The 20542-nt window shown below is 39.3% G+C and overlaps 1 protein-coding gene across 1 annotated transcript; it reads right to left on the bottom strand.

Annotated features, from left to right (window-relative positions):
* Nucleotides 1-1196: 1196 nt before the first annotated feature.
* LIPK (lipase family member K) lies at nucleotides 1197-20028 on the bottom strand (the record flags this gene model as incomplete). The annotated part of the gene is made up of 9 exons (XM_081158685.1): nucleotides 1197-2004; nucleotides 4460-4531; nucleotides 7075-7146; nucleotides 8975-9121; nucleotides 13110-13246; nucleotides 14435-14544; nucleotides 15723-15921; nucleotides 17827-17941; nucleotides 19924-20028. 9 exons carry the CDS (start codon nucleotides 20026-20028, stop codon nucleotides 1771-1773), a joined length of 1191 nt encoding a protein of 396 aa, XP_081014811.1. The 3' UTR covers nucleotides 1197-1770.
* Nucleotides 20029-20542: the final 514 nt, after the last annotated feature.

The raw sequence follows: 20542 nt of genomic DNA, 5'->3' as shown, positions 1-20542 counted from the left end.
AAACAACAGTTGTCAGACGGCGAGCAGGTCAATCTAAAAGTCTATTGTCAGAAAAAAATATCTTTCAGAAATGAAGGCAAAATAATAATTCACCAATCAGCCCAGCCAGAGATTCTGGGAGCCTCTCAAACCTTTTCTAAGGATGTGCACATTCCCCTCTCCTCCCTCCCTCCTCGGGAAGGAGTCTCACAGTTGTAAGTCTTCTTTCAGTCATCACTAATCATCAGAGAAATGCAAATCAAAATCACAATAAGATATGGCATCATACCTGTTAGGATGGCTATAAACAGAAAACAAAAGACAAGTGTTGTTGAGGATGTGGAAAAATTGGAACCTTTATACACTGTTGGTGGGGATACAAACTGGTGTGGCTGCTATGGAAAACAGTATGGAGGTTTCTCAAAAAATTAAAAATAGAACTACCATGTAATCCAGCAATCCCATTTCTATGCATATATCTAAAAGAAATAAAATCAGGACCTTGAAAAGATATATGTGCTCCTGGTTTATTCCAACATTCACAATAGCCAAAGTATGGAAGCAACCTAAGGAAAAATGTGGTGTATACATACAATGCAACACTAGTCAGCCTCAAAAAAAGACATCCTGCCATATGAACAACACAGGTGAACGTAAAGCACATTATAATGAGTGAGATAAGCCAGGTACCGAAGGACAAATACTACATGTATATGAAATACATAAAATGCTCAAACTTGTAGATATAAAGAGTAGAATGGTGGCTGCCAGGGGCTGGGGGAGGGGAAAAGAAGGGTTGTTCAACAGGTGTAAAGTTTCAGTTACGCAAGAAAAATAAGTTCTAGGGGTCTTGTGTACAACACAGTACCTATAGGTGACAGCACTGTAGTATACACTTAAAGATCCATTCAGAGGGTCAAAGCTCCTGTTAAATGTCCTAACCACAATTTAAAAAATGAAGAAATGAAGGCAAACTAAAGACTTTCTCAGACAAACACTAAAAAAAATCGATCACTAGCAGATCTGCAAAGCAAGCAATGTTGGAGGGAAGTTCCTCAGGCCAAGGGAACTAAGACAAAGGGAAATAAGGGCAGAGTCTCTCAACCTTCTAACCAAAGAGATTAAATAATAATAATAACAATAGCAATAATAATAGTTTATTATTATTAACAGTAGTAGTAGTTTACTATTGCTGATAACAAATTACCACAAACGCAGCCATTAGAACAATCTATTTTATTACCTCACTGTTTCTGCGGGTCAGTACTCAGGGTATGGCATACAAGGTCCTCTGCTCAAGGTGTCACCGGGCTGTAATCCAAGTGTTGACCAGGTTGCTTTCTCAACTGGAAGCTTTCCTGGGAAAGAAGGGGCTTCCAAGCTCGCTCGGATTTTAGGCAGAATTCATTGCCTTCCAGCTGGATGAATGGAGTCCTGACTCTTAGGAGGTTATTGGCTGGTGGCCCCCTGCAGATCCTAGAAGCCGGACCCAGTTCCTTTCTAGGTGGGATTCCTTGTCATATCTGCTTCCTTCAGCAAGCCAACAAGGAGAAGCTCTTGCTCCCGCCTGCTAAGATGGTTTCTTACATAACAGAATCAGGAACTGACATCCCAGCACCTTTGCCAATTCCAGAAGCAAGTCTCAGATCCTCCCTAACTCAAGGAGTGCGAACTAACCAAAGGCATGGACAGAAGGAGGTAAAAATTACTGGAAAGGGCACCTTCGGGTCTGTGTGCGGCATTATTATCATGAAAACTTGCTTGCTTAGAAAAAGATAAGTGTATTTAATTTTAGAAACATTCCTCCATCATTCTAATTAGATCTTGGTAAATTTCCTGGGGTGCATCCTGTCCAAGGTAAAAATCCACATGATTGTAGTGTGGAATAAATTTGTAATAAATAAGTCTGGTAATGTTAGGCAGTAAATTATCGATGTCTCTGGGATCAGCCACATTGTCCTGTCCACCGCTCCACACTGCTGTTGGAACTTCCATCTTAGTAATGTTGTATAAGGGAGGTGTAAGCTAAATACAACGAAAGAGACAGAAAGGAAAAAAAAAAAAGAGTTTTCACTTTATAGAGGTAACAATATCAGTTTTTAAGCATGCACTTTAAATGTTAAAAATGTTCAATCAGGATACACTTAATGATATGTAAACATTAAAATATTCAGTTTACTTGAAAACACTTTGGTGCAACAATATGAGTTGTAAATTTAAAAAGGCAACCATTCTATTTCTGATTTGCACTTTTGGGAAAATAGAAAAGAATCCTAGAGAAAAGAGACTGTTATTTCTGTGGGGGATCATCATTCTGGGAGCAGTTGGACTGGGAGTGTGTCCTTTTCAAACAAAATTGTGAATAAGCTAAGACAGGACAAATATAAATATTCTTCCACGGAGACCTTTGTTAGGGAGAGGCTTCTTAGAGAACCAGAAATAGGCCCGAGGCAGCCCCGACTCAGGGACTGTGCAGCTCGCACTCCCTTTGCAGGGGACACTCAGGCAGGCGTTACTGCCAGCTGACGGGCTGGTGTCTGAGTCTCCGCGTCCCTGAGTATTTAAAGCACATCGCCCCTGCCCGTAGCACTGGGAGGCGCCGGCCCTGAGCCCGGGGCCAAGCGGTCAATGAGAATGTGCGGGTGTGCGAGGCAACGCGAGGGGCAGAGAAGGAGGTGGGTGCAGACTAGCTCCCACCGGCACTGCATGCGAGGGGAGGATGCGCTCAGCGCCGCCTGACGCAGGGCCCAAATGCAGAGTGCAACCGAGGAAAGAACGTGCTTTTCCTGACTCTACAGCTTTTTCAGTAGAGTGATACAAAGCACAGATATTTAAATGCAAAGATACAGAGAAAGAAAATATGACGACACAACACAGAGGCAGCTACAAATATTAGCAGGCTCTAGGGCACAAAGGGGATCTGAGGAGCTCCTGAAATCCGAATACCTATCCTGCAGTGATTTAATGTCCTGCTAAGGATGAACGGGGGAGCCTAGAAAGGTGACAAAGCAAAAATGAATGTTAAGATTAGGGTCCAAGTGATACATGGTGTCTTTTGGCCAAGATTTTTTTTTAACTTTCTTAGTAATAAAAGATTGGTGATTACTTCGGTAATTACACTTGTCTAATTTATAGTGTTGTTACTTATCGTTGTGACTGTGTTTATTGCTTTTTAAACAAGCATACAGTTTACCCTCAGTTTGTTTGGGTTTTCTGATTTTCTCCCAAAGTCCTAAGTAAAGCAGTCATAGCTAAACCTGAATCACCATTTTAAAAAATAGAATCTGCAAGCATATGACAAAGCTAATGCCTATGAGTCAAGTCTCATCCAAACAGGTATCTGAGTCGTACAGGGTGAGGCCATCATCTGACAGCTTTTCCTAAAGCAGGTATATACTCTTGCTAAAGCAAGGAATTGGTTAATTACAAAAGTAAAAGGTACTTTGACATAGCATGTTTGTGTGTTTGGGCACACACACCCACACACACATATAACTATAACAGTTTAGGAGAAAAATCAGATTTTTTACACCAGTTGAAGTTATGCATTTTTACTATTGTAGTTACTGTGGTGGCACTGATAATTTGCTTTTCAAAAAATTTCCAAATTTCTACATCCATGATTTGTAAAAGCCATGTATCTCTTTTTTTAATTGATTTTTTTTTTTTTTTTTGGTTGTTGAGAGAGAGAAGGAGAAACATCAATGTGAGAGGGAAACATTGATCAGCTGCCTCCCGCACGCCCCCTGCTGGGGATCTAGCTTGCAACCTAGGCATGTACCCTGACCAGTTTTCATAATGTCAAGAAATATCTTGACACACCATTCTCTGGCTGATAGCACTGCTTCTTCCTAAAGGGGATATTTCTGTCTGTTGTATCTTCAATGATCCTGTACTGTTTTTAAAAAATTAGTAGCAAACAACTTTCCAAAGAACTAATAAGACAGTGTTAGCTCATTTTATGAGAGATGGATATGAAGTAGAGAATATGCTCTAGAAACAGAAATTATGTGTCTTTATGTCTCTCTAAAATATGGTCTCAAGTGCTTCTTTTTTTTTTTAGAAGGAGTAAGTATAGTGGAAGAAGAATGGACTTTAGATCCAGTAACTCCTGGGTCGTATCTTGTTTTTTACTAGCTAAATAATTTTGACAATTTACCTAACCTCTCTGAACCTTGCAAAGTCATTGTGAAGATAAAAAATAATGATATGGTACATGCTAAGAAACCAATAAGTCACACCTGATCTATATAAAATAGCTGGCATAGTTTGAATGGAACCTAGTAAGTGCTTAATGAATGGATATTATATAGGGTGAGGCAAAGGTAGGTTTACAGTTATTCATATGGAAAATAATACAACAATTAATAATACAAGAATAAACTGTGTTTTGTGTACTCACAACTGTAAACCTACTTTGCCCCACCCTGTATCTATCAGTTCATTTGCAGTATGAAACTGATGATTGTTATTACGTTACCTGTTGGAAGTGTATCATGTTCTGATAAGGGTTTCCCCAATCAAAAGCTTGGAACAGACCAGAATTAACAGCCTATAATAAAATAAAAAGAATAAACACATTAAAATGATATAAAAAACATACATTTAAAGACAGTAAACAAGAAATATATAGAAAAGATTGACATTATGCCCCACTCTTTAGCACATGAGCTAAAATTCAACAAAGATTAATAAGCCAAATAATAAAAATGATGCAAGTTGATACTAATGAATGAAATTGGTCATCAAGCTTTTATTCCCCCCTATAATTTTCCAATGAAAATCCTTAGACAGTAATGCCTTTAAATGTTACAATGCTGTACACAGAAAAGTTTAAAAAGCTGCTGAATTGAATGATTCTTAAAAATCTTGGCTTAAGGAATTTTTATGTATATTTTAAAGGCACCATCTATACATCTCCTACATTAAAAAATGACTGCCCTTATTATTAAACAGCTTTAAACCTTATTATCTTACCAGGTGGTCTAGGATATTATAATTATACTCCCTACTCTTAAACAATTGTGTTACTATTGAAAGGAACATTTGTTCACAGAACACTCCCAGTGCTTCCTGTGGGAGATGTGGCAGGGCTGTGTCTGCCTCCTGTCTGCAGGACCAAACATCCTGCCACGTTATCAGTAACGTGGCCACAGGCTGCATGTCTGAGACACCATGCATGCCCATTTTTGCATTTTTTAATTTTAGACTTCAGATATTAGAACAGAAACATTCAGACGCCTAGTGGTTCCTTTTCCAGTTATTTGCCACACATGCCGATTTGAAGAGACAGATCATTTTTACCTTTACCTCAAGCACTTCATTAAATTATCCTCAGACTACTCTAAGGGTTTCTTTTTTTCGCACTCATTGATTTAAACTTGACTTTTAGCTTTAAATGATTCCCACCAGATTTATATTGACAGAGGCAGAAGCCTTCTGCTATCGAAATTTTGCAAATTTTCAACAATGGGAAGCAATAGAGTGTACTAGTTAGGAACTTGGATTCTAGCGTCAAATAGACCCGGTTCAAACGAGGTCTAACGAGATATTTAATCTGTGGTCCAGGACAAGATATTTATCTTCTCTAAACCTGTATTCTCACCTGTGAAATACGAATGACAATAACATTCTTCTTGTAGGTTGTGAAGATTAAATAGGGCAACGCATGACAACATGTAGGACCCAGAAATGCTCAACAAGTCTCTTTTTACTGATATTACTACCGTCATCTTCATCCTTGTCTATGTAACTTATGACCAAATATTTTACCCTCTTATCTTCATTTCTATCCTAAAGAGGACTTCCTGTCAGAGAAGGGGGCTCTTTAAGAGGAGTCAGCTGTGAGATGTATAAGGGATTGGCTATGACATTTGTAGAATGGGGATATCAATGTTTTCATTGAAAGATGGTTATGAGAATGAATTTGATGATACTGAATGAAATCATGTATATAAATAGCAGAAGAACACATAGTAAGTGCTCAATAAATATGAAGTTAAAGTTGTATTGCCTGGAAGGTCATGCCCATCAGAGAATGTCTTTCCTCACCATTAAGAGGCCCTATGTATCCAACATCCTTTTTCCTATACAAACATGAAGGCTTATCTTCTGGAGGTGGAACTCTTCAAAGAATTTCAGAGCTCAGCCGGCGTGACTCAGAGGTTGAGCGTCGACCTATGATCCAGGAGATCCTGGTTCGATTCCCGGTCAGGGCACATGCCCAGGTTGCGGGCTCGAAGCCCCGCAGGGGGCGTGCAGGAGGCAGCCGATCAATGACTCTCTCATCATTGATGTTTCTCTCTCTCTCCCTCTCCCTTCCTGTCTCTGAAATCAATAAAGACATATTAAAAAAAAAGAATTTCAGAAATCCTCAACTAGTGTTTCAGGCTACCTATAGCAGTGATCTTAAACCTTAAAGCAAGGAACAAATGTATCAGAGTAAAGGTTAAAATGCAAATTCCTAGAGATCTCAGATATAGTAAAACTTTGGGAAGTACTTATCTCTCCCCCACCCCCATACACACACACTGTCATACATACTTGGGTCAGGAAACTCTACTAATAGAATTTGACTTATCTTTGAGATTATCAAATATTGAGTAATAGAGTAATACACAAACAAAGAAAAAACTTAAACTGAGGGTAAAAATAGACACCATGTCTATTTTAATCCCTCCCTGATATTTAATTTTCTCTGAATAAAGCCTTATTTTCACACTCTGAAATGGTGCATATGTCCATTGGAGGATGAGGGCTTTCTGAAATAGCCTATACCATGACATATAAAGTTCTATTAGAGCTAGTGGTTTCTCAGAAGAAGACACACAAACTTTCTCTAGAAAAAGCAGTTTGGATTAATCTAAGAATCAGAATTCAGTTAGAATATCTGGGAACCAGGCCCAGACTCCAGACATTGAAGACATGAAGACAAAAGGGGAGTAAAGAAAATCAACATGAGTTGATGATGATTCTAGAAACATCAACTGGACAGTGGCAGGTGCTTGCAAAACCCTGTGGCGAGCTCTCTGGGAGCACTCCTTGGGGGTCTTGCAGAGATATGTTTGCATCATATCAGAAACAGGAAGCATGTACCTGGGCCCAGTGTAGCATATTCTGAACAGATGTTCCTGCCGGACTCTGTGCCAAATAAACATCCAAGCGACTCTGCAAAGTAAAGAGATTATGTCTCATTTGGAAGCTCATCATATAATCACATCACAAGTCAATTTGAGTATTTTTTCTCTGTTCTTATTTTAGAAATAAACATATAGCATACCCTCTGAAGACTTATTAACCAAAGAAACCCATCTTTAGGAACTTTCCCTTCCCTTAGCTTTGTTCTTCTGTCCTGAGCAGTGTCTTCATAAAGCCCACAGAGGGCATCCCACGGGTCAAAGACATCCCACCTTTTATTTCCAGCCTCACTTGGGACAGGTCTAAGTGGACAAGAAAGTCATGGAATAAAAGTCTCATTGACCTTCTTCACCCAGTGTTGTGTCCCAAAGGACATTCAGAGAAAGCCGTTCATTGTAAGACATTGAGAACAGATCTGAATGTTCCTTTCTGTTTTCTGATTTTTAAAATGTGGTAAATATTCTACAGGGCCCTTTGAAAGTTTGTGGGACGTAATCCATCCAATATTTTAACTGCCATTAACATTTAAATTTATTCTGAATATTAAAAACCTTTGATTTTTTTCATATTTTCAATTGCATTTTGTTTTTATAGTATACAAAAAGTTATTTTTCCACCAAAGTGAACATCAGAAACATCTTGGAACTTAAAAAAAAAAGCAACTATTTATGAGCTTCCCAAATCTATGAATCAATATTAAAATCTCTAGGGCTGAATTCTGGACATGTGTAATTCTACAAATGCTCTACTTAGGTATTCTTGGTTATACTCTACTAAAGTAAAAGTTCTTGCAGGCATTGTAATACTCCATAGTCCGGCCCTCAACATTGAAAAAAAAAAAGTCAATCTGACTATATAAATGTACAATGAGGGCCCCCAATTCATGTTCAACTGTGTTATTTTGTGAAGTCTTTCTTTAGCAAACTCTTAAACCCTGTTGAGAGGGTGCTTTTTAAATGATCTCTATTGAGTTTGCTTAAAGATCTTTTTACTTACCTTTGCCTGCATGAAATGCTTCCATCTAAGTGATAGGCAAGCATAGTTTTCTTAGGAATGTGCAAAGGCCGTGGCTAAGGCATGCTTTGCATAAAAGATCTTTTATAAATCTTGCTTGAGAGCAAGGAAAGTGTTAATCAGTGTTTTCCACTGACAGAGGGATACAAGTCTCTGGGCGGAATCTGTGACATAGGCAGAAATCAACTTCAGCTTTCTCTCTGATTTCAAACGTATCTCCTCTCTAGGTGGGGAGTAAACAGTAACTTACTCTCCTTCCCATTCCTCCTCTTTGGGTCAGCTAGTGGTAACTAAAAAAGGAAAGGATCTCAGTTAAGCTGGAGAGGACTGGACGAGAGCCCTGACATTTATTCCTCTCAGTATCCCTTGAACAGGGAATGTGTAGCTGTCATTGAAGAGCTACCCCTTTGTCCCTTTGGATTAAAGAAGTGGCCCACAAAATGGCTATTTCCACATCACCAATGAAAGTAGAAAATTGATTTAAAAAATAGGGATGCCTGAGCTCACACCCTGAAAGTCTACTTCAGTAGGTCAAAGATAGGGCTCAAGCACAGCAAGATAAATTTCAAAGTGATTGCTATAAACCAAGTGAAGGGCTTCTCAATGTGGCATTTAGGCCAATAGCAAGAGTTGATGAGAATTTTCAGCAAGGAACCTCCTCCCAAAGTTCTCCTACTAAAGCAAGTGGACTCTCAGCTTTGGTTGGAAGCCATGAATGTGCTAATTACACTTCGGGAGACAAAAAGCAGACTTTGAACGTGTTTTTTCTGCAATTTAGAATGAAATCTCCTAACCATTGTTTAACAAAACAATTGCTTTCCTGGATCCAACTACTTACACGTACCATATTTAAGTTTTTTGGATCAAATCCACAAAAAGAAAATAGGAAGTTGCTGCAGATACGATGAAATAGCTTCCGGTTACACACCTTGGTGGCAATGAATTGTTCAAGTAATGTATGAGGAGAGAACATCTTGTCACCAAATAACACCTGCAAGTTCAATTTAAGACATGATATAATTCCATATATGTGCATGTCAAGAATGAAAAATGAGTGGTAATTCAGACAAGAACTAGACAGAAGATGATATCTGCTTACAACTTAGACCTCAGTGAAAATGAGAGGCCTGTTAAGTTTTGTCTTTGTAGTTCTCCCAACTCACCTCTTTTTCCCAAGATCCTTTACTTAGCATATTTTTTAACACCCCCTAAGATACTAGTCCCCATAGAACACTGTTAAGGCTTTAAAGTCAGTGATACCTTGGTTTGATTTTTGGACTCTGTCTCTTATACTTTAGTAAAGTATTTCATTTCTATTATCCTGAATTTTCTCAACTATAAAATAGAAACTTAACATGCCCTAAGTAGGGCTGTTGTGAAAATAATAGTAAACACTCCAAAAACAATATTATTATTATTATATTTAGTGACTGATAAAGACTTAATGAGTCATTCGTTCCAGAATCTTTTAATAAACTCTTTTTAGAGGCAAAAGCTTAACTCAAAGAAGTGAATCTCTACTAGTGGAATTTCAAGCAATATTGCAAGTAAGTTAGACTTATCTTTTAAAATTTAAGAATCCTTGAAATTAAAACATAAATTAGTATATAATTCCTGTGCTATAAGTCCAATCTTGCCTTTGTTTTCCAATAACTTAGTTTTATAATCTTAGGATAATAATATAGATATAAAGCTGAAAAGATATTTTTTGATTCTTAAAACTTTTGGAAACACCCATTTATAGTAGAAAACTGTCATATCTCATATTCTGGAATCCTTCATTAACTGGCAATTACAACTAAAGACCAGTACTTAGCATTTACTTTTATTGCACTAATGCACTACAATATCTTACACTATCGTTGGTAAACTAGATCTAGTGAATTCCTACCGGTTACAATGTGTTAAATTCTGAGTTTGAAAAATAGTTATCTTATGCAGTCAAAGGTAATCTTCATTTAATGGAATATTTTATATTCCATGGAATATTGATGAAGTATATGATATGTCATGACTTAATATAACCCTTCATGCCAGAGAGAGGAAGCGAGAGAGAGGGAGGAAGCAAGTAAAGGAGGGAGAGGCTACGATATGTTAAACTCGTTCAAATCATACTTCTTTATGTCTGGAAAGCAATAATTAACTATTGCAGAAATTATCTAATTTATTCTGGCCTCTTACTCACTTTGTCACAATCACTGGGACCCTTGGACATCATATCTGAAAATTTATTTAATCCACTTAACACATTGTAATTCTTCCTATGTAACTACCTACATGATAATTTAATAATAGAACCTATTTTTTAAAAGAGTGCTGACATCTACCATTTTATTCTCTGTACAAAATTGCTTTTAAAAATTAGATTCCATATCTAAGTCATTCCATACAGTATTTGTCTTTCTTTGTCTGGCTTATTTCATTTAGCATTAAGCCCTCCAGTTTCTTCCATGTTGTTGCAGATAGAAGTATTTCTTCTTTTCTTTTGGCATTTTTATGTTCTTATTTCATTTTCATATTTTAATTTGCTGAGGAACTTGTATACTGTTTCCATAAGGGCCAAACTAATTTACACGTCCACCAATACTATAGTATGTAGAGTTTTCTTTTCTCCACACTCTCACCAACATTTGTTATTTCTGATGATAGCCATTCTAATGGGTATGAGGTTATTATTGTCAGGTATGAGGTGATATCTCACTGTGGTTTTAATGTCCATTTTCCTGATGCTTAATAATGTTGAGCACCTTTTGATATACCTATTGGTCATTTGTATGTTTTCTTTGAAAACATTTGTGGTCCTTTGCCCATTTTTAAATTAAATTACTTGCTTTTTGCTATTGAATTATATGAGTTCTTAGAATATTTTGGATATTAACCACTTATCAGAATGTGAACTTGGTTCTATCTGACTCAAGTCCTTTAGCTGGTGTCTAATGTAAATTGAGTTGAATTGAATTGAAATGAAAGAGTGATTGAAAAGAACTCATAGATCAATAAAAAAAATTCTCTAAAGGTAGGGAAAGAGTCATCTCAGTCCAGCTCTCCACTGAAAGAGGAAGCCATTCTCCAAATACGCCTGAGAACATTGGCTAATAATAGAAGAGAAAGAAAGCTCCATCCCTTCAAAGTTTATACAATGCCTATTTGATTGTCAAATCCTGTAGATTTTTTTTTTTTTTTGCACAACTCTGGCTCAGGTTCTCAACATCTATCAGCTGAAGTGTAGCAATAATCCCATAACCACTCTCCTTATCTTTTGCCCCTCTTGATGTCCTTTACTCCCATCTACTTCCATTTGGTTATGAGGAGAAACTTCATTAAAAAGAGCATTATACATGCCATTCCCCACGTGCAAATATTTATCCTGGTCACCCATTACTTATAGAATAAATTCCAAATTTACTAACTTGGCATTCAAATCCTTTCAGAATTTACTCCTACATTTTCAATATTATTTTTCATTCCCTTCTTTACAAATGTAAAGCTCTAATAAAGTCAGTTACATGTGGCTTCCCATGGCTTGAGCTTTACTACTTCAATGGTGTTCATGTTATCCTTTTGGTTTGGAAAGACGTCCTACACCACCCTATATATTGAAATCTGGCCCTTAAGCCCAAACTCAAATGCCACCTCATCCAAGAAGTCTTATGTAATTCCAAAAACTAGAAACATTTTCACTTTTCTCTGGTTTTGCCTACCTTCCCCCCCTCCCGCCCCTGCCTCTGTCATTAGAATGCTGGAATTTCTACTAGGAATTAGTGGATTACATATGGTAGTTCCTCTATTGCAGTTAAAGCTCTTTCAGGGCAGCCTTTTTAAAAGTACAAATCTGATCAAGCCATTTCTCTGCTTAACATTTTTCACTGACTTCCCATTACAAACAGAACAAAATCTAAACTCCTTAACATGGAGTAACTGCTTTCTATTTACTGTTCCCTACTCTCCCCTTAGTCAAGTCTCCCACAACTCTCACGTGCACCCTAATTTTCAGTCATATGAATCAGCTGAAATATAACTTTCTAGACATAGCTGTTTCCTGATGCTATGCTTTTGAAATAATAGCTCCTAGACATCTTTTCACAGAATTGAATTGAACTGCAGTATACCACAGGCTTATCAAAGCACGTGAAAGGTTGAAGCAAAGTTTTGCAAACTGAGAAAAATAGGAAGAGCCCACCAGCTCAAAATATCTCTGAATTGCGTTATTTTCCCAATACAGGGGACCAGGCTAGAATGAATCTCTATGGCCAAAGTACCAAGAGGAAAATGTGAGCATTTTCCATGTTGTTTGGTGGTTTTCCTGCTGCTGCGTTTCTGGGTTACATAGGTATGGAATTGACTCACCATAAGCTAATTTGCTTACCTCTTACCAACCAAAATCCCTGGATTCTATAAAAATGGTCTCAGTTTTATCTGCTTTAATTTAAATCACTGATTTCAATTATACACTATGATTACCTTTTGTCTACTATGGGAGAAGCCCATATTAATATGCAACAGGAAAACACACCAGCCTGCCTAGACCAATTCTCCTTGACTGAGTAAATGATCAGCTTAGTTAGCTGTCAGCTAGCAGAAACATCTGGGGCCAAAGACCATGGCATCTGGCTTCATGCTGTGATCTTAGCCAGTACTCTATACTGCCCCTCAGAAACCAGGGGCCATTGGAGAGAAATTTAACCTACTCAATTAAAGAAATCAGTTACTCAAATCAGCATTTTCTTTGTCTGTAATTGAGGAATGATATACAGGAGAGAAGACGTTGATGAACACAATAGGGTAGAATGGCATCAGAGTGGGCCTCCTGAACTCTATTGTTTAAATTGCACAGCATCAGTAACCCTACATGGATATCTCCAGCACCTATTACAGTATCAGAGGTTTGTAAAGTGTCATTTGGTTTTCTTCTGTTGAAATTAGTGGGAACAGAGCTAGTTTTAGTTACTACAGATTTGAACTTGGGGAAGGTCACATACCTTAACTGCTTTTCTGGAAAGAGTTGTTAATTTTCTCAAAGGACTTTGGGTGTATTTCACTGTAATGACTGGAGCCAGTGCAAAAAATATTTTAATCCTTTTAGCCAGCTCTGGATTTGTAGAGAATGCTATGAAAGCTGAAAGGGAAGAAGACGCGAGTTTACAAATTTAAAACAATTCTTAATTTCTTTTAAACAATGACAGAAGTAGTTATATTAAAAACAACAACAAAACAAACACAAAATAACTCAGGGTTAACACCATTTGTAGGAAAAGATTTTCTAAACTTCTCAAGAATGGAATTGGCTAATTCAGAATAAAGTGCTTTCTGTCCCTGGAGAGTACAAGAGTTGCAGAGAGGGTTCAAACAGCCCTTGTGGGGCATGTCTAGGCAAACTCCTAGGGCCATTCTCGCTCAACCACAGTCTTTAGTATCAGACAAAACTGAGCTATAACTTTGGCTTCCCATTCACTAGCTGTGTGAAGACGGGCAAGTTACCTCCCCTGTGTGTCTCAGTTTTCTTAGTCTGTAAATGTGGAAAATAGAATTCTCATAGAATGGTTCTTTTGAAGGTTAAAATACATATACATATATATATAACTTGAGGTATTATTTGTCAGGATCACCCCGACAAAGGATTTCTATATTCAGCCATTCGTAAAATATGGATGATGGTCTCACTTGTTTGTAGTTCCCAATGAGAGAATGTATGTAAGGTGCACAGTATAGTTCAGGTATAGAGAAACCTACTTTATACTAGAAACCTGATTAGGATTAAGATACAGAAAAGAGACTGGTGGAAATGCTGTTGGCATTGTTGAAGTCTGCAGGGGAGCACTGAAGGGCGTGAAGTGCCTCCTGGTATTGTCAACAAGGCCCCCTCCACACCCGGCCTACCTGAGTGACCCTGGGAAATGAAAGGCACACTGACTGTGACCTATAGCCCTTGGGATTTGTAATTCTCTGTCTTCTTTTTGGTGTCCTCGCTAGACTGCGAGTTCTTTAAAGGAAAGATGTATATACCATATTTACCTCTGCTTTCCCAGCATCTAACCCAGTGTCTGAAAATTACTTGTTGTGTACACAAATGAATAATTCTCTCTCCTTCTGGCTTATTTATTAATCTACAGATTCAGTCCTACAGGAAGGAAATCACTGTTGTGGTCCTCGTTTAATTTAATCTTCAGAAATCAGTCAGAGGAGATGGTTTCCTAACTCAACTCCCCAAGCAAGAGACTGCACAGAGGGAAGAAATCCTGACCCCCTTCATGAATATGGAAGAAGATCCTCTGACACTCTCAGATCACACTTGCCCCAAACACACCGATGGTGGTGCCTTGGGAGTGGCCCACATAGAAGAGTTGCTCCTGTCCAGTTTTCTCTACAATGAAATCAATTGTGGCTGGAAGATCATATTTAGCCATCTCATCCAAACTGCCAAAGAAAAAAAAAAAAAACACAACAAAATTGGGAAAACACTTCTCATGGGTAAGCCTGCAAAATTCAAACATTCATTGCAGACATTAGCTTTGTTAAATATAAGACTAGAATGAATATATGATATTATAGGTCTCTGTGACTTTTGAGGATGTCACCTTAATTGCAAGAGTAACACTATTAAGAAAATGGAATCAGAAAAATCTGACTTGCAAAGGTCTACAAAGGCTTTTCTTAAAAGGCTAGTCATATTTCACTAAATTCTACAGCAGACTTACCAAACTCCCTTAAAAAGAACAATTACCTAGAATAAAGCAAACAGATTTGCAGACCTCAGCCCAGAAAGGCTGAAACAGGAAAGACGCCTGGTAATCTGAGCATTTATCAATCCCCTCGGGTGCTTCTTTTCATGTGTGTAGTTGGGAAAACACTCACCTAGGGAATCATCCTGTAATTTGCAATAGTTCAATGACACAACTGCACTGGGGGTGGAATTAGGAAATGCAAAATCACTTCCAGGAATAAGTCAGGAATGAGGCGAAAGAACAAACAGCTTTAATAACCTTCAAGGAATGGTTCTTAGCTCCTATGCAAAGGCAGGAGTTTGACTCCATGACTAAGACCTGGCTCCAGGGGCAGGTTTCAGCACTGCCAGCCTATGGAGGGCAGAGTTCTTTCACTACTTGTTGAGTAAACATTTGAGTGTCATCTGCGTACAAGGACTAGGCTCACTCTTGGCTTATCATGAATGAGTGGTTCTCAGGCTTTTCAACTAGAACCTTGTTTCGGGTCCCATTTCTTAATCAATTTCATTTTTCCTCTTTAATAAGAGTACCATGTCAACTTCTTTTGGGGTCCACATGGACAAAGTGGTAGTCTTGGAAGCAACCTTTCTAAAGCTGACCTTTGCATTTTTATTTTTTTGCATATATACTTTGCATACACACATGTACATGCACACATCCACCAGCAAGTGGGGTTTTAAAAACAAACATAAATGCAATAATAAATGCATTTTTTTCAGAGCCTGTAAAGAAAGTCTGGGTAGAGGAGGAACTGTTTGTTTCTTTCTTGTGAATTCCATTGGATGCATTTGGACAGAAAGAGAAAAATCAAAGGGTGTTCATTCATATTTATGAATAAAGTACATGCTTTATTACTATGTATCTTCTTACCTGAAGGCCCAGAATTCTGGTGATTTGGGTGAAAATTTCAAGTGTTTTCTGGACCAGGTATTTCCCCGGCTGTTCCCCATCCACACATCATAACCAGATTCTGCCAGAAGGAAAGCCAAGCTGTTGTTGGGCAAGTTGCAAATCCAGTTAGTGGCAGATGCAACTAAGCCATGTTGCAAATACACAACAGGTCTTGGAGCTGCAAAACATAGGCAACAAGAATTTCACTTCAGCTTCCTCAGTGTCTACAAGAAAATTCTCTTTCCTGACTTCCTGTTGTATAGAAGAGACATTAAGAGATGAAATTTGGTGCCAGGCAAACCTAGGTCCTAGTCCTTTCTGAACTACTTATTGGCAAGTTATTTATCTTCTCTGTGTCTTATTTTTCTCTTTATACAATTTGGATTATATGTAATGCATTGTTTTGTTCTATAGGTGCTGAAGTCAGAGTGTCCTGGTTCAAAATCTACTTTACTATGTATTAACCTCTTTATGCTTAACTTAGTTCGCTTATCTGCATAATGGGTAACAAAAACACCTTACCTCATAGTGTAGTCACGAGAATTAAGTTAGAGTTAAAATACGTAAAAGACTGCCCAGCACAGTGAATATTTGCTCTATTATTATTCATATTAATAGTATTTTGTTCCTCAAGAAGTATCTCATAACAAAGCTAACTTTTTCTCAAAATAACAACAAAAACCATGCGAAGGCCATTTGTTGAATGCCAGGCACTATGCTAGATTCTACACACACTGCTTAATTTGACTTGTCCTTTCAGAGAGCAAAAATTCAAGGACTGAAGTGAAATGTTATGCAATGTAAAATTGTTAATTTGATATAAAAATCCTATTCATAATGTAGAATTGAAACAGTTTGACTAAGAAACAGAAAGGAAACAGAAGGAAGCTGGGAAATGGTGTTGAAAACTCAGAGAGGAGACAGGAGTGACGGGGATTTTGGGGGGCTTTTATAAACCGTTTGTGACGCTCCCTCAGGTTATGTTTGGTGCTACACCAGCTTCCTGAGATTGGGGGCGCTAGAATGGACTCTCAGAGAGCCTTCAGCCATCTGGAACGAGGAACTCAGCCCCTCTGTCCACCTTTTCAGAAAACAGAAAGAAGAGGTATTCCAAATTCTACTAAAGTTGAGTACGGCCAAACAGCAGTCATAGTCCATGGCCCCTCTCTGATCTGAGCCCTCAGGCAGCTTCTCAATTTGGAGACAGCTTTCCATCCCATGCATTTTGGCAGCTGCCTAGCAGAGTCCATAAGATAAAAGTTTGTGGGAACAAAGTTCTCATGAGCATTTATAAAGAAAATAGAGTTATTCTGGGGAATCGATGGGTCTGTTACGTCAACACCACTCCGGTCTAGATTTTCTCTTTAAATAATTAATGCTTCTGATGTTAGGGAGTTTGTTGTACAACATTCCAAAGAACAAAGGGAACTAAAAAAATCGGAAAAGAAAGTCGAGTTCCTACCAGATGGACCTCTCTTTTCTCTACAGATATCAACCTATATTGTAGGGAGCTAGAAATGGCTCTTGAATTAAATTTAAGTATGGAACTAATAGGGGCAGATTTACTTAAGAAATAAAATCCCACCGACCCGGGTGGAGGACTAGCTATGACGGACAGAATACCAGTTAGAGAGCTATTGTACCAGCTGAAACAAGAAGTGACAATAACGCTCGAGCCTGAGCCTGAGCCACGGTGGAGCCGGGGGACGCGCGAGGCGAAGGGAACAGGCCCGCAGGGCTGGCGTGCGCAGGGGTCGGGGAGAGCATCACAAGGACCTCTCGGTTTCTGGTTGCAAGCTGGAAAGGGGTCATCGCTACAGTAAGACCAACTTCCCCTTTTGTGTTTTTCAAGAGGTAGGACAAAGTGAAGAAGGAAAGGCTAACTAAGCAGTGTGCTGACAGTTCCCAACAACTGCCAGAGGGTTAGACCCACGAAAGGGGGTGGGAGAGGTGGAGGCAATGGTTTTCCTCCTCTCCTGGGGGACCCCGGGCTCAGGTTCAGAGCAAAAGCTGATTTGCTGTATCGGCGCATCTAGGGGTCTCTGCTTTAGCCAATGTCCCTTTCATAACAAATAAACCCTACCTGTTCTCGGGCACCCTCTTCCGTGAGGAATCCTGTAAATTCCGAGGACATACCCATCACTTGTCACAACGTCATACTTTTCACAAGGATAGCCCCAGTAGGAAATAATCTGGCTCTGAAAAGAGGAAAAGAAATTGCATGTGTTTATGATGTAACCTCTTGACTTTTATTCCTGCATTGCAATGCAGCGCCCTCAGTCACAGCCTAGCTTCCTCTGCGTGTTGAGACAGATAAAGCAGGGAAGTCAGAAGAGCTGAAGGAGGGTTTCAGAAGGGGATGGATGCATGCAAAGGCCTGGGCGAGGCGAGGCTGGGCGGCTACACACCCTGGGTTTCCCGGCCTGGCATTATTAACACACCCTAGCTCATTCTCAAAATGTTTTGACAAGAAATTATATGGTCATCTGATGAGGGAAACCACAGAGGACTGTGTAGTGCCCTGTGGCTAGTGACAAGTGAGCTGTTCCCACCCTTCTACCTGGAAGGAGATGCGAGGAAGTGGCTACCAGAATCACAACGAGAAAGTCAGGTAGAGAGGGCCACAGGGAGGGGAGTGTGACCTTTAGCGGAGGGAGACGGCCTGCCTAAGGTGACCTCCAGGACAATAACTCATCTGACGTCACTCTCCTCCTCCCTTCTGATCTCCTGCTCAAGGTTTCCGTTGGATGAAATGAACTGAAAACCAAAGCTCGAGGGAATTTGCCAACCTAGTTCTTACAGATCAGCCTCTTGGACAAAGAAAATGGTGGGAAAGAATACAGGGTGTATCTAGAGGGGTAAACAAAAGATATACGAGCCACAGCCATGCAAGGAAGAGGGGAACTATTGTTTATTGCATAGAAGACAGTTCATCTCTCCTGTTTTATTCATCTTAATAGGTGGCCTTTCAGAGAAAATTATACCCTTTTTGCAGTTGAGAAAACTAAGTTTCTGGAAGATTAACAAATCTGTCTGAGATTGTATAACTAGGAAAAGATAAAGACAAAATTAAAGCCAAAGTAAGTTTAGCTCCAAAGCATGCCCTTACCACAAAATTATGCATTTGCCCATGCCAGGCATACATTATGGGGCCATGTGAAGCAGTGGTTATGAGCTCAGACTCTAGAGACTAACAGCATGACACTGAATTCCAACTCTTCCTCTCATCAGCTGTGCAACTTTTAGAAAATTACTTAACCTTTCTGTGTCTCATTTCCCTCAACTGTAAAATAAAGATAATAGCAGTAATTCTTCATGAATTTGTTGTGAGGATTATACATAAAGAACCTAGCACAGTGCCCAGCACAAAGTAAGTGCTTGATCATGTCTATTTTTATTATCATTATAGAATAATTAAGAACCTAAAAGCATTTAGACCCTGGAGAAGAACATGTGTGTGAATATGGGAGGAAAGGGGGAACTTGGATTAAGGACATATATTCACAGACTGTGAGTTCAGCAGGCGGTAGAAGATGGGGGTACCTGCCGGATACGGTGCAGAGAGAGACAAGAAGAGACGCTCATTTAAAACCTTGACAGTTCTGTCCTTAACCTTCTAACACACCGGTGTGGGTGCATCAGTATGTAGAAGCGTGTACAGGAGTGTGGAGTATCCCGTTAGAAGAGAGCCAGAGCAGGCCTCGGTCACTTGTCTTTTTTCTTCCCCCAGCTCTATTCCACTCTGTCACTCTGCTGCGTTTCATTCCACTTCTGGCATCAATTCCTTCATGTTGAGATACTTTTGGTTGAAAACCACCGAAACCAGCCCTGGCTTACTAACCTGAAGGGCACAGTCATAGAGCTGACAGATGGCAGACACTGCTCCTGCGGAAAGCCCGGGGGGAACTCAGGGATGCTGCAGAGACCAGCAGCGTGAACTCAGAACTTCTTCAGGCGGCCGCCTTCAGATGGCAGCTCAGCCACCAGGAGAGGGACAATTACCCCCCAACTTGAACCAGATCTGCCAACCGTTAGACTTATTCGCATCAGGGACCAGGGGCAGGCACAGACCCAGTCCATTTAAAACTGCTGAAAACTAGGCAAGCACGCCAATTATAACAAAAAGGATGATAGCTTCATAACTCCTTATCTTAATTTTTTTCCTTAATGAATGACTTACAATATTCATCTGAGCTTCAGGGTTTGTGGTGCTTCCTTTCTTGGGGTAACCATGTAGAGGTCCCAGAAGAAGCATCCAGCACGCTGCTGCTAAAAGCTGCCACATTTGGGATCTTCCTGCGAACGGAAATATCAATACTTTTGTCAGCAAAGAGCATTATCAAAGTGAAATTTGGTGTACTCTTCTACAACACTACTGTGGGAGGGAGTAGAAACAGACTTCTAGTTGTCCTTTAACAAGTAAAATGCTTAATTATTCAAGACTCATCCCATGAAAAATCTAAAATGGTAACTTTTTCATAAGGAAAGAAAGGAGGAAGAAAGGAAGACACCAACATCAATTAAGTGTCCAAAGGTAACTGGACAGGAGAAGGAAATGGATAGTTTGCAGAAAAAGAAATATAATGACCAATATATTAATCAAAGGAGATTTAATAACTCTAGTTATGAAATAAATGAGTAGTTTTCTTCTGACGGCGGGAGTGAGCATTGGCACGGCCTTCATGGAAAGGAATTTATTAGCGTGTCTTGCAATGATGGCGCAGGGGAGAACTAGGTAGCTAGCACTATGCGCTGCTTGAGCCTGGTCCCGAGAGGTAGCACAAGAGTGTCCTGCTCAC

This window comes from Miniopterus schreibersii (genome assembly GCF_964146895.1).
Source record: "Miniopterus schreibersii genome assembly, chromosome: 14".
Classification (NCBI taxonomy): domain Eukaryota; kingdom Metazoa; phylum Chordata; class Mammalia; order Chiroptera; family Miniopteridae; genus Miniopterus; species Miniopterus schreibersii.
The sequence above is the reverse complement of the archived record's forward strand: the minus strand, read 5'-3'. Positions and strand labels throughout refer to the sequence as shown.